General features: G+C 44.0%; 1 protein-coding gene across 2 annotated transcripts in view; it reads right to left on the bottom strand.

The window, feature by feature from the left end:
• The window catches only part of RECQL4 (RecQ like helicase 4), a 127,585-nt gene that overhangs the window by 90,782 nt on the left and 22,882 nt on the right, over positions 1 to 13,921 (bottom strand). For both annotated transcript variants that reach the window (XM_033934704.1, XM_033934702.1), the window contains exons 9-11: positions 12,073 to 12,195; positions 8,109 to 8,249; positions 6,078 to 6,170 (exon numbers count right to left, since the gene is read on the bottom strand). In XM_033934704.1, coding sequence (XP_033790595.1) covers positions 6,078 to 6,170; positions 8,109 to 8,249; positions 12,073 to 12,195 — 357 coding nt within the window. The remainder of the gene's footprint in view (positions 1 to 6,077; positions 6,171 to 8,108; positions 8,250 to 12,072; positions 12,196 to 13,921) is intronic.

The following is a 13,921-nucleotide window of genomic DNA, read 5'->3' on the forward strand; positions in this document are numbered from 1 at the left end:
AGTTCGAGGGGGTTTACAACAATCAGCGAAGTAGTTACAATTCAAAGTCATCGAAGTAGTTACAATGCAAAGTCATCGGAAATAAGATACAGGTTGGGAGGAGAGAGAAGTTTAAAGTTTCAAGTTTAATAAGTATTTGATTAATCGCTTACTCAAATATCTAAGCGATGAACAAATCATTACAGATAATACAGGGGTTATAAAAGACAGATGGACACTGAACAAAACATATTAAATTAACGACTAACAGAATAAACAGAAAAGGAAAACAAAGGGAAAGGCAGGGTAATGAAATACAATAATAATGATAGAAAGAAGGACGATTATGGTAAAAAACAATAGGAGGGAAATAAAAGAAGTAGCCTTATGAAAATAAGCAAAAATAGGCTGGGACTCGTCTTTGAAAAAAAAGCTCTTAAGTTGACTTTTACATTTATCTAAGTTCTTTTCTTCTCTGAGATAAATAGTTTACAATCGGTTAAACAAATTCGTTTTTATTGATTTTCTAAAATTGAGGTATGATGAGGACTGGTTGATGATGTTAGCCAGCCAGTCATTCCATTTACCTTCCTGGGAAGTAAGAGTTCTGTCCAGGAATCTTTTGTAGCAGCAGTCCTTTAACGATGGGAAGGAGAACAAATGAATTCTGCGTGTGGACCTAATGGAACTGTCCAGATTAAATTGAGAAACCAGATACAAAGGGGCCAAGCCAAAAACTGATTTATAGCAAAGGCAAAAAAATTTAAACAAAACTCATGCTTCCAAGGGCAGCCAGTGAAGTTTTTGATAGTAGGGGCTGATGTGTTCCCATTTTCTCAACCCAAAAATCAGTCGAACCGCTGAATTTTGAATGATTTGGAGTCTTTGTAGGTTTTTTTTGAAGGTACCCAAATAAATGATGTTGCAGTAGTCAAGTGTGCTTAGAATGGAAGCGGAATGATACTGTGTCAAAATATTTTCTGATGGTTCTGAGTTTCCATAAGATCGAGAAGCATTTCCTAACCAAAAAGTGGTGTTGGTCCAGGATCAGTCCCAGACTTTTTATGGAATCTTCAATAGGGAAAGTCTGACCATTCACAAAAATTGTTAAGTCTTTAATTTTGTCATTTGGGCTTGCTAAGAAAAATTCGGGTTTGTCCGAGTTGAGTTTTAGTTTGAATTCTGTCATCCATAATCCGATCTGATTTTAAATAAATGACAGGTGATTCTTTGTTTCAGACAACAGGGATGTCGTCTGCATAGATGTAGAATTTGACTTTTAAGCTTTGCAGTAAGTTCCCCAGTGAGGCGAGGTAAATGTTAAACAATGTTGGGGAAAGGGCGGAGCCCTGTGGCACTTCGCAAGAGTTTACCCAGCTACTGGATTGTTGATTATCACTGTAGACGATACGATCGTTTAGTCAAAAAGCCCTGAAACCATTTTAATACATTACCTGAAAGACCAATTGACATCAAACACTCAATCAGAATGGTATGATCGCCCAGATCGAAGGCACTACTTAAGTCTAATTGCAGAACTAGAGCACTTTTGCCCTGACTGAAAAGGCTATGGAGGAAATCTAGTAATGAAGCAATGACAGTTTCAGTACTGAACCCCGCTCGAAAGCCTGATTAGTTGTCGTGTAGTATGCTGAATTTGTCTAAATACATTACTAAGTCCTGATTGACCAAACCTTCCATCAGCTTTACAAATAAGGGAGTACTCGCAATGGGTCTGTAATTAGATATTTGCTTAGTAGATTCTTTAGGATTTTTTACAATTGGTGTGATTAAAATCTGGCCTATATCCTCGGGAAATGTGCCGGTCTGCAATAGAGAGGAAAGCCAGTAGTATAGCTTGGCTTTGAAGGTGACTGGAGCAACTTTCATAATATTTGGTGGGCAGCAGTCTAATCTGCAATAGGAATCAGCGTATTTCAGGTAAGTTTTGCAGAATTGTTGCCGGGAAGGAGTAGTGAAGTTATTCCAGGACATGTCTACCCTAGGTCCATCTTTGTGTTGAGCAACTGGGTAGGACCAGTGGTTGGTTGTGGAGACCGTTAGTATGGATCTTAAGTTATTTATTTTGTTCTTAAAAAAAAAAAAGGGTATAAATAGAGGGTTACAATACAGGTCCTGGACCTGATGGGCCGCTGCATGAGCAGATTGCTGGGCATGATGGACCTCTGGTCTTACTCAACAGAGGCACTGCTTATGTTCTTATGAAGAGTCCAAATATTTTCTCTTAAAGAAGGGCAGTGAAACTATCCATTACCATGAAAAACTGAAACTATCTTTGGCAGAAAGGATGGAACACCCAGAACCGATTACCACCTTCCCCCCCCCACCCCACCCCCGCTTCAGTAAATCAAATAACAGGCCTGAAGCTCAAAGATTCACCTTGCTGAACAAATTGCAACTAGAAACCCAATCTTCATATTAAAATCCTTCAAAGAGGCTTACTTTAGCAGATTGAAAAGAGAAAAACCAAGTACTCAAAGAACAAAATTAAGTTTCCAATATGGACAAAAGTACATCACCCCTTTTAAGAAACAACTGACATTGGGGTGTCCTTCAAGATGACTCTGAAAACAGACATAAGAATAGCCTTACTGGGTCAGACCAATGATCCATCAAGCCCAGTAGCCCGTTCTCACGGTGGCCAATATAGGTCACTAGTACCTGGCCAAAAACCAAGGTGTAGCAATATTCCATGCTACTGATACAGGGCAAGCAGTGGCTTCCCCCATGTCTTTCTTAAAACCAGATACGCTATCCTCTCTTACCACATCCTCTGGCAATGCGTTCTAGAGCTTAACTATTCTCTGAGTGAAAAAAAATTTCCTCCTATTGGTTTTAAGAATATTTCCCTGTAACTGCATTGAATGCCCCCTAGTCTTTGTCATTTTTGACAGAGTGAAAAATCGATCCACTCAGGATTTTGTAGACTTCAATCCTATCTCCCCTCAGCCGTCTCTTTTCCAAGCTGAAGAGCTCTAACCATTTTAGTCTTTCCTCATACAAGAGGAGTTCCATCCCCTTTATCATCTTCTTTGAACCTTTTCTAGCACCACTATACCTTTCTTGAGAAAAGGAGACCAGAATTGAACCCAATACTCTAGGTGAGGTGGCACCATGGAGTGATACAAGGGCATTATGACATTCTTATTCTTGTTAACCATCCCTTTTTTTAATAATTCCCAGCATCCTGTTTGCTTTTTTGGCCACCGCTGCACATTGGGCGGAAGGTTTCATCGTATTGTCTTGAATCTTCAGAGAACCTCTAGCCGAAACCTTCTTTAGATTCTCCTGCAGAAAAGCCAGAAGAAATTGAGGCTCAAAGGGGAGAGATCCCTTGTTTGACACAACATGCTTTGGACACCCTTCATACTCGTATATGATATAAGCAAGGATGTAGATCACCATCACCTCCAGCAAATATCCCTTGTGCTTCAGGTAAGCCATAAGACAAAAGGAAGGAGGTTTATCCGTCAAAATCGATTCTTGTATCATAAGACCCCTGTCCTATAGTAGCTGTAGATGCTCACCCACTTGAAGCCTGATCAAATTCCTGATGCCATTAGAATGGCCAAAAATGGCCACAAGCTTCCAAATTTATGTTGAAATTGCTATACCACCAACTAGCAAACTTATTGAGCAGTTTACAATATATACAAAAACTAGTCTTATAGCCCGTTACATTAACGGGTGCTAGAATATATGTGTGTGTGTCTGTCCTTATTTCTTTCTCTCTCTCTCCTTAGCCTGTTTCTGTATTTCTTTTTCCTCGGCTGTCCACCACCACCCCTTGCCTGCCCCCCCTGTCCATTCTCCCTTCCTTTTACCTCCCCTGTGTCCACCACCACCCCTTCACTGCTCCCCTTATTTACCAAGCCTGAAACATCTGTATCCTGCTACCTGTCAACTTTTTTTTTTCTCTCTCTCTCTCTATGCAAGCAGTTCTTGCCCATTTTTCATTTGAGGGCTTGGCTTTTCCCTGTCCATTATTATACCCCCTTCCCTTCCAAAATCTTATTTTGCAGAGCCAATAGGCAGTCCTACCTTCCAGGGTCACTTCTTTGCCAGCTTTCTTCAGCGCCTGCACAGTTTGAGAGCCAACTAAATGGCTGCTGCTGGCGGACTGGTGCGCGCTCTTGGGCTCACCGTCTGGCGCAGAGGGCAAGGGAGCATGTGCTCATTGGTTCTCACTCTTGTACAGATTCATGCTGGCAGGCTGGCGCGCAGCCGACCGCTCGTTCATTCAGACGGAACGCTGGGGTTGTGTGTGCGGAGGAGCAGGGAGGAGACGGAGAGAATGATGGAGCGAAGGTCTGCATTGCCGCCTGGGACCGGGACTGCCAGTGCCTGTTTCTCTGTCTGGGTTGGAGCTGCGCGATTGGGATTTAATCTTATACCAGGGAGGCGAAAACTAAGGAAACACGTCCGCACAGCGAGCGGCCGCTGACTTTCCACCTCTGCCGGCGGGGAAGGGGGGGTCTTGCCTGGCCGGGGCCGGCCAAATCCCGGGCCTGCTCTCCTTCCCCTAAGTCCTGGCCCCTCACTCCTCGCCATCTAGCGCATGCGTACTCTTGTTGCCACAGTTCAACAGATCAATGATCAGGGAAGTATGGGCTAAGAGTGCGCATGTGTGCTTAGCGTTTTATTATTATAGATTGGAAAAGAAAAATATTACAAAATCAAAAGGATAGTAAGAAAGAGTCAAAGATCATGTTACAGAAGAAAGAAGTCGAGAGGCTCCTTCAAGGCCACCTCTGCAACAATGACAATCAGAGACATGATCAGAGCATTCTATTGGGTTGAACGACAGAGAAAGCTTTAGCTGACACCCTCCTACTCCCCCAGATCCAATGGCTGCCTGTTGAGAAGAATCAGCCAGACATTTTGCTTTCCTGAGATATGAACTGCTAAGGTCTACAATTGATTTTCAGCCCATCTGATGATCAGGGAACCCTCACTCTCCCTATAGATCCTCTGTGAATATCCCAGGCTTTACCCCTCACTCTCCCTATAGATCCTCTGTGAATATCCCAGGCTTTACCCCTCACTCTCCCTATAGATCCTCTGGGAATATCCCAGGCTTTACCCCTCACTCTCCCTATAGATCCTCTGTGAATATCCCAGGCTTTACCCCTCACTCTCCCTATAGATCCTCTGTGAATATCCCAGGCTTTACCCCTCACTCTCCCTATAGATCCTCTGTGAATATCCCAGGCTTTACCCCTCACTCTCCCTATAGATCCTCTGGGAATATCCCAGGCTTTACCCCTCACTCTCCCTATAGATCCTCTGGGAATATCCCAGGCTTTACCCCTCACTCTCCCTATATATCCTCTGGGAATATCCCAGGCTTTACCCCTCACTCTCCCTATAGATCCCCTGTGAACATCCCAGGCTTTACCCCTCACTCTCCCCACAACTAACGATCCTTTGTGCATCCCTATATCACCCTGTTAATGGAAATGAAAGGTAACATACAGAGGTGTAGTAAGGAGGGTGGGGGGGCCCTGTTGGTGGGGGTGCTAGCACCCCTCCTCTTCAAGCTCCTCCCCTTGCAACGCATACACCCCCTTTCCCTTCCTCTAGTTGTTCACTGCTGTGAGTAATAACTTCAACACTGCGACTGCGTGTCCAGGGGTCTCCAAAGTCCCTCCTCGAGGGCCGAATTCAGTCAAGTTTTCAGGATTTCCCCAATGAATATGCATTGAAATCAGTACATGCACATAGATCTCAAGCATATTCATTGGGGAAATCCCGAAAACCTGACTGGATTCAGCACTCGAGGAGGACCCCTGGCATAGTCTCTCCCGCTGACGTCACTTCCGGGTACCACGCAAAGGAAGTGACGTCAGAGGGAGAGCCAACTGGGGTCGTGAGGAGCACGTTGAAGTTCTTGTTTCTCGCAGTGGTGAACAACTAGAGGTGCGGGGGAGGGGCGCCACTTACCTCACTACGCCACTAGTAACATAATACATTTTTCAACTAAATTTTGGGAGCTGAGTCTCAATTCCTCCAGTCAAAACAAAATGGGCAAAAAAGGACACTTGTTCCTGTACTATCCAATGAATTAGGAGGTGTACCTGAGAGTATTCTCATGATTGCCTTCTCCTGTCCAGCTCTGAATGAATGGTATCCCAGCTCGGTCAGGGCTCTCCGCACCTCTGCAGTAGTATCTGTGTCACAGACAGAATGAGAGAGACAGAAATGTTGTCTAGCATTTATGACTCACTAGACACTGGTCCTTCTGATACTGCCTTAGGGTTTATACTAGAGAATGACCCGGGAGGTCAAAGTTTTCCCCCTCCCCCCATCCTGTCCCGATGAGTTCTTTTCCTGTCCCTGCCCCATTCCTGCAGGCTCCGTCCTCATCTGCACAAGCCTCAAACACTTTAAAGTGTTCGAGGCTTGTGCGGTTAAGGCAGAGCTTACAGGAATGGGACAGGACAGGGACAAAACTTGCGGGGATAGAACAGGAACAAATTTGTCCCCATGTCATTCTCTAATTTACACATCTGGCATTTCCTTTTTAGTACAATGAAATTAATGGTCAGTGCGCCACTTGGTACTAAGCTAATTTCTGGTCTCAAAAGATGCTTAATTACAGTCACTAACACAATTTATAACATCTACAGGGAAAATATCACAGCAATAACTCACCAGTTACTCTGCCACATTACCCTCACCACCATTAGAGTGTTTGAAGACATGATGGCACAAGAAGTTTCAGAGTTCGTACTTTATATCTTCCAGCAGATGTTTATAATTGGTGATTGTGTGCTCCTTACTCCAAAGTTACTACTAGTATGTTGCATCAGAAGGCAACACCACCACTCGGGGTTCTCCCTCCCCTCGATAGCTCTTGAGATGGGAGAAACAGACTGAAATGGTCTTGGGCCAGACGTCAACAATGGTGGTCAGAGAATGAGGGGCCTGAGCCAGCATGCTTTCATAGGCCCAACCAGCAGATTGCCCGTCCCCCCCCCCCCCACACACACTTTTTTGGACCATGGCAAGGGTGGTATCCTCACTTTTATACCATTAGCAGGATATAATATACCAGCATAGCTATTGTGGGCAGGCTACCATATAAATGCAGAACTAAACAAATACTGTATATACTCATCTAATCTAATCTAATCTTCAGTTTATATACCGGATCATTTCCCGAAGGAACTCGATTCGGTTTACAGTTCATTAAAAAATAGATAACATACTGATAGGCCATATAGAGAGAGCACTATTAATTAGGATTAGATAGATATTAAAAGGATTAAAAAGTAGAATATACTTATTGTCGGCTGATAATCTTGGATAACTATTGCGTAAACAGCCCCATTTTTAAATCTTTCTAAAATTGATGTAGCTGACCTTAAAGAATCTGGGAGTTTATTCCAAATTTCCACCCATTTAAATGCCATAGATTTACTGAGCTTCCTGGCCCATTTAAGTCCTTTAGAGGATGGAAATGATAATTTATAAATTGTTGTAATCCTTGAGTGGCAGGATCTAACAGCATTCCAACAAAGAGGGATTGAAGGATCAAATATTCCATAGAGGAATTTAAAGACAACACATGCACACTTAAACTGTATCCTATGACCTAGATTTTTGGGCCAAAATAATGGCCCCAAAATGTGGATCTGGGTTTATATTCAAGGTCTCTCCCTGAGCCTACCTTAAGCCCTGCTGGTCCAGTGGTGAGCCAGGGCAAGAGTGATCCTCCTGTGCTCCTGCCCTATGCAATCAGTCTCATTACTCAAAATGGCTGACGCAAGTTTATTTATTTGAACGTATTAACTGCCTTTCCAGGATGAGATTCACCCAAGTGGTTTACAATGCACTGAATAGTAATCAGGTACTCTTAAGCATTTCCCCATCTGTCCTGGCAGGCTTACAATCTCACTGTGGTACCTGTGGCAAAGGAGAGTAAAGTGATTTACCCCGAGTCACAAGGAACATGCTGGGATTCAACTAAGCAGAGGCCACCCCTCCACTCCACCGTAACCTCACAAGACTGCTTGAGTCAACCTTTTCGCCCTCTTTTTTGGTTTACAGTTGGATGGGTTTATATTCAAGTATATACTGTAATCATAGAAATATGAGGTCTGTACCTATAGGTTTCCCATTTTCTGCAAGCTGATAGAGAGGTTCCATTGGTGGAGGCGCAATGGGGGGTTCATACACAGGCCTCACTGGGAAATATTCTACAGCTACCTTCTGCTCTTCTCGGCTGTTTTCACAGGCTCCAGGGGCTAAAATTAGACACACATGTAAGGAGAGGCACATCAAAGCACATTTTAGTCTTTGCATGAGATTTTATTTCTTGAATATATCAAGCACGGCATGAGATGGCTTGGGGAAATCCACTGCTTATTCCTACGATAAGCAGCATAAAATCTGTTTTACTACTTTGGATCTGTGCTGGCCACTGTTTGAGACAGGATAGTAGGCTTGATGGACCTTTGGTCTGTCTCGTTATAGCAATTCTTTTGTGGGCTGAGTACAGGACAATTGAGCCATTGTGACATCACTGGTGGAATGAGGCTTTATGACATCACAATCTCAGCTCTGGAATGTTGCTACTCTTTGGGTTTCTGCCAGATACTTGGGACCTGGGATGGCCACTGTTGGAAACAGGACACTGGGCTCGATGGACCTTTGTCCCAGTATGGCAATTCACCTATAACAGACAGTGATGTCATCTGATGGAGCCATCATTCATGCCAGAGACACTCTCCAGCTCAAGAGAAGCCTTTAGACTTCACTTGACCTTGCAAAGCTCTTCCCATGCTCACTTAGGTCCTGCCTCCTCTCAGTCTATATCTTAACTATGTAGAGTAGAATACAAAATGAGTTATTTATGACCTTGGCAGGGGAGAAAAGTGAGCAAATGAATGTGGTTGTGCTTTTCTGCTGTCTTCAGAGAACTTCCATTAAAAGGTAAGCAACTTTGCTTTCTCTGAAGATAAACAAGAAAAATGAGGGTATACTAGAGCAGTGTTCTTCAACCTTTTTACACCTATGGACCGGCGGAAATAAAATAATTATTTCATGGACCGGCAAACTAATGACTGAAATTTTAAAAAAAACCATTGCTGCCCTGTCCTCACGAGCTCGGTCCCGTTAACCATCTGATCCCATCCGCACAAGCCTCAAATAGTTATGATTTTATACTGAACATATTTTATTAAAGTATAAAAAGAAACAATATTCTGTACAATTGTCATTTTATAAATATAAATAATACAGGGCAAGGATCAACAAAACCCCCGTCTCCCCTCCCCTTCACATATATCCCCTCTACTATCAAGAAAACTGAATAAGCCAAATTATTACAGAATGCTACACAAATATCATGCTAACAGAATACCGCAGTCATACATGGCAGGAATGGTGTTAGGGGGAGTGCAACTAGGGCAACTGCCTCCTGGTCAGAGAGAGCCCTAAGCCAGCTGGAAGCTAAAGACACACTGCCTGGGCTTTGCACTCCCCAGTTATGTCTAACATCAGCTCTAGCAGGATACATATTTTAAATCTGATATATTCTAATCACAAGATAGAAATAAAATTATTTTTTTCTACCTTTTGTCGTCTCTGGTTTCTGCTTTCATTGTCTTTTCACTCTCTTCCATCCAGAGTCTGCCTCTTCCATCCACTGTCTGCCCTCTACCCCTTCCCCTTCCATATGGTATCTGCGTTCTTTCTATGCCCCTCTCTCCTACACCAGATCTAGCATCTTTGTCCCTCTTTCCTTATTTTTCATCTGACCCCCCTTCCCAGCATCAATCTCTCTCTACCTTGTCATTCCTCTGTCTCTCCCCTTTCCCTCATCTGATCTCTACATTCCATCCTGACTCCTTCCCCTCCTCTAATCTCCCTGCCAGCTGTTTCCTTCCAATGTTCCAGCAGTACCTTCTCCCTTTCTTCCTCCCCTTATCCAACAGTAACTCTCTTCCCTTTCCCTTCCCCTTCTCCCCTGTCATCAGTAGCCCCTTTCTCACCCTTGTCCAGGAGTACCCCTTCTCCCTTTCCTCCTCCCCTTATCCAACAGTAATTCTCATCCCTTCCCTTTCCCTTCTCCCCTGCCAGCAGTAGCCCCTTCCCCTCCCTTGACTAGGAGCACCTCTACTCCCTTCCCTCCTTCCCTCTCCAGCAAATGTTTCTTCGATGCAGGCTAGCGGCAGCTCTGTGTGCTTTTAACTTTGGCACACAGCTGCCCCTAGGCAGTATTTTAGCGCGGTTTCATGAGGCAGCCTCGGGGCCTTTGGTAGGCTGGCCCGCTTCGATGACGCGATGTGAGCCGGCCTACCAAAGGCCCCGAGGCTGCCTCATGAAACCGCGCTAAAATACTGCCTAGGGGCAGCTGTGTGCCGAAGTTAAAAGCACACAGACCTGCTGCTGCTTTTCTGGGGGTGCGGAGAAGTCAGTGGTGGCAGGCAGGAGTGCCGGCATAGTGACGGCAACAGGAAGTTGCACGTCAGCTGACGCCGGCACCTTTTGCTGTGCGGGGTCCTGAATCCTTCGCGGACCGGCAAGATTTTTTTGCGGACCGGCGGTTGAAGAACTGTGTACTAGAGGGCTATAAAAATCACCTCTTTGGTAACAACCTGCAAGAATGACTGGTATATGGAGACAAGTAGTAGGCAAATAAGTTGCGTAGAACTGCCTATCTGTAAGCAAAGTCCTGAGAGAAAGACACGTTCAGGCAGAAGTGTTTGGTGTAAGTGTATATCAAGGACCAAGTGGTAACTCTACAAATGTCAGACTAGCCACCGAGGCTGCTGTAGCATTAAAATAGGTTCTCTTTCAATCCAAGGTCAAACCTCAACACAAACTAGACCGTTATCCCATTTTTGTTCGGTGCTCAAAATCTTCCTCATTAGGAGGGGGAATCTTTATGACTGCTTATTTGTGAATGAGGGCAATTAGTTCTGCTCTCAGAATGGGACGATGGTAGGGAGGAAGGTGGGCCCCAAACTGAGAAGCCTGCGTAGGAAGTAGAGTTTGTACTCTAGGTTGAAAGGGAGGAATATGGAAGAAGCTGATAAAGACAAAGCTGAATCGCTTAACAAATATTTCTGTTCTGTGTTTACAGTTGAAATGGGACCGCAGAAGACAAATGCAGATAGGGACGGAGATGTGGTGGACCTTGAATTATAATTTATGAGTATTAAATGTTAAAAGGATTGAAATTTACTTATTAATACTGACAAAGACCGATGAGGAGGCTGGCTACAATAGTCTCAAAACAAAATGGTTAAGGGTTTTTGAGAGTAGCTGCCGAGGTCTTTACTTGAATTAATGTGAGCAACTGCATCTATATTAGAGTTTGCGATTGCTAAAGCTCTTTAGAGACTTTGTATAGTGGATGGAGCTACCCAGTCTGCTGGAGAATAGGTGACCTTGAGAAGCTATGTCAGGCTGTTTGGTCTACCCCCACTCCCCGAGCCTGCCTGCATGGAGATGGAGATGGTGGCTAGACTAAGGTTCTTTTATAAAGAATGCCTTTGGGACCATCAAGTGTCTGGGAGATGAAGAGTAGTAGTCCAAGAGCTGTAGCCCTTGAGCATCTGAGGACAGTCTCTCTGCCAGATTTGAGAAGGTCTCCAGCTGGGTAATGGGCTTTTGGTAAGGCTGCACCCTTGGAGATGCTGAAGCCGAGTCTGAAAGGGGAGTAGGTCCTGCAATCAATGAGAGTGATATTTTCCCTCTCAGTGGTTTGGCTCATTTTCCTTTTTTTCTGAGGAGGAGAGTTTAAGTTGTAACCAGTAAAATGCAAGCAGAAACTAGGCCAACAGGAGAAGGAACCTGGTTGAATGTGGGAAAACCCAAGCATGCTCAAAGGAAACCAAAAGGTTTATTGGATGCCTATATTCTTGCTTATCTAGAGAAATCAGCATTTTCTGAGGTAGAGGAAAAATCCTATTACTGCTGGAAGACCAAACTGACTTCTTACTAAAGTGTATGATCAAGTAAAATACATTTAAAAACTTGCCCAATATATAGGTAAAGATAACACTTTTACCTGCAAAAAGCAAAGGCGTTCTTAGGGGCAGAGTTCTGGCACGGACTTACTTAAACAGGGTTGTAGCTCTGTTTTGATCATCTGGGCAACTTCTTCCAGAGTTGGTAATGGGATCTCCTCCTCGGTAGCTCCAACAGTTTCCTCCAGTTGCATGGGAACACAAGGAGATGGCCCTGAGTGGGAAAAATTAGCAAGAAGTGATTGCAGTGTCAGAGCAGGGCCTGCAGAGGAAAGGGAACAGGAAGACACACATTTACTGGGCGACACCAAAAAAGCCCTTTTGAATAAAGCCAAGATCCATCGAGCTCAGCATCCTGTCTCTGACAATGACCAGCCCAGGTCACAAGTACACAGCAGATCTGGAAAAGTATAACCACGTTTCACTGTCCATTTCTGTGGATGATCAATGGCCCTCCTAAATCTAATATTTTATGGACACCTCGACTTCAGAAAACTTCTCAAAACATACCTTTACCGCGAACAGGACCCTTAACCCTTATTCCCCTGCAACAAACCAACTCCCGCCCCTCCCCCTCCTTTCTCTCCCCCTCCCCTCCCTTGGTTCCCTTCTCCCTCCCTCGTTTCTTCCAATCCAACTATGATAAACTTTTGCTAAATCCCAATACTTCCTTCTTCGTTGCTTGTAATTCCAACAAAATGTTGTAAATCTGTGGTCAGATCGGATCCTAATTTAATTGTTGTGAACTGCTTAGAACTCTTTGGGTATGGCGGTATACAAGAACTTAATAATAATAATAATAATAATAATTTCCTCCAGAACCTTTTCCATATGGCAGTCAAAGGGAAAGTCTTGCATTTAGGCATCTTCAACTACCAAGGATTCAAGACAAAGTTAGACAAGTTTCTGTTGAACAAGAACGTTCGCTGGTAGGGCTAGTCTCAGTTAGGGTGCTGGTCTTAGACCAGAGGGCCGCCGCGTGAGCGGACTGCTGGGCATGATGGACCACTGGTCTGACCCAGCAGCGGCAAGTCTTATGTTCTTATGTAAATCTGTACTTCTGATTTCACTCGATTTATCAGCAGCATTTGACACCATCGACCATCATTTACTCATCAAGAGACTGTCTTCCATTGGTATTTCTGACCAAGTTCTAAATTGGTTTAAATCATATTTTCAAGATAGGTCAGCTAAAGTTATCTTCAACAATTCATCATCAAATAGCTATACAAACTCTTATGGTATCCCTCAAGGTTCAATTTTGTCCCCTCTTCTATTCAATATCTTTTTAGCACCACTTCTCACTTTAAGTCAATCCATTGGATTCTCCGCTTTTGCCTACGCAGATGACATCCAGCTTTTATATCCATTAAATACTGCGGATTCTAATGAGGTAACAAATAAAAACAATAAGTTAAAACAAATTTGTCAATGGCTAAAAGACAACATGCTGACCCTGAATCCATCTAAATCTTCAATTTTTCTCCCTGGAAAAGCGGAGACTTAGAGGAGACATGATAGAAACCTTCAAGATCCTGAAGGGTATAGAAAAAATAGACAGGGACAGATTTTTCAGATTATGGGGAACCACAAGTACAAGGGGGCACTCGGAAAAATTAAAAGGAGACAGGTTTAAAACAAATGCCAGAAAGTTCTTTTTCACCCAGAGGGTGGTGGACACATGGAATGCGCTTCCGGAGGCTGTGATAGGCCGGAGCACGTTACAAGGCTTCAAAGAAGGTTTGGATAGGTTCCTAGAGGATAAAGGAATTGAGGGGTACAGATAAGAGTAGCGGTAGGTTATAGGGATAGTCTGGGACCATTGCTCAGGCAATGGGCCTGATGGGCCGCCGCGGGAGCGGACCGCTGGGAGAGATGGACCTCTGGTCTGCCTCAGCAGAGGCAACTTCTTATGTTCTTATGTTCAATAATGTTTTTCC

The sequence above is a fragment of the Geotrypetes seraphini genome, chromosome 2 (assembly GCF_902459505.1).
Source record: "Geotrypetes seraphini chromosome 2, aGeoSer1.1, whole genome shotgun sequence".
Taxonomy (NCBI): Eukaryota; Metazoa; Chordata; class Amphibia; order Gymnophiona; family Dermophiidae; genus Geotrypetes; species Geotrypetes seraphini.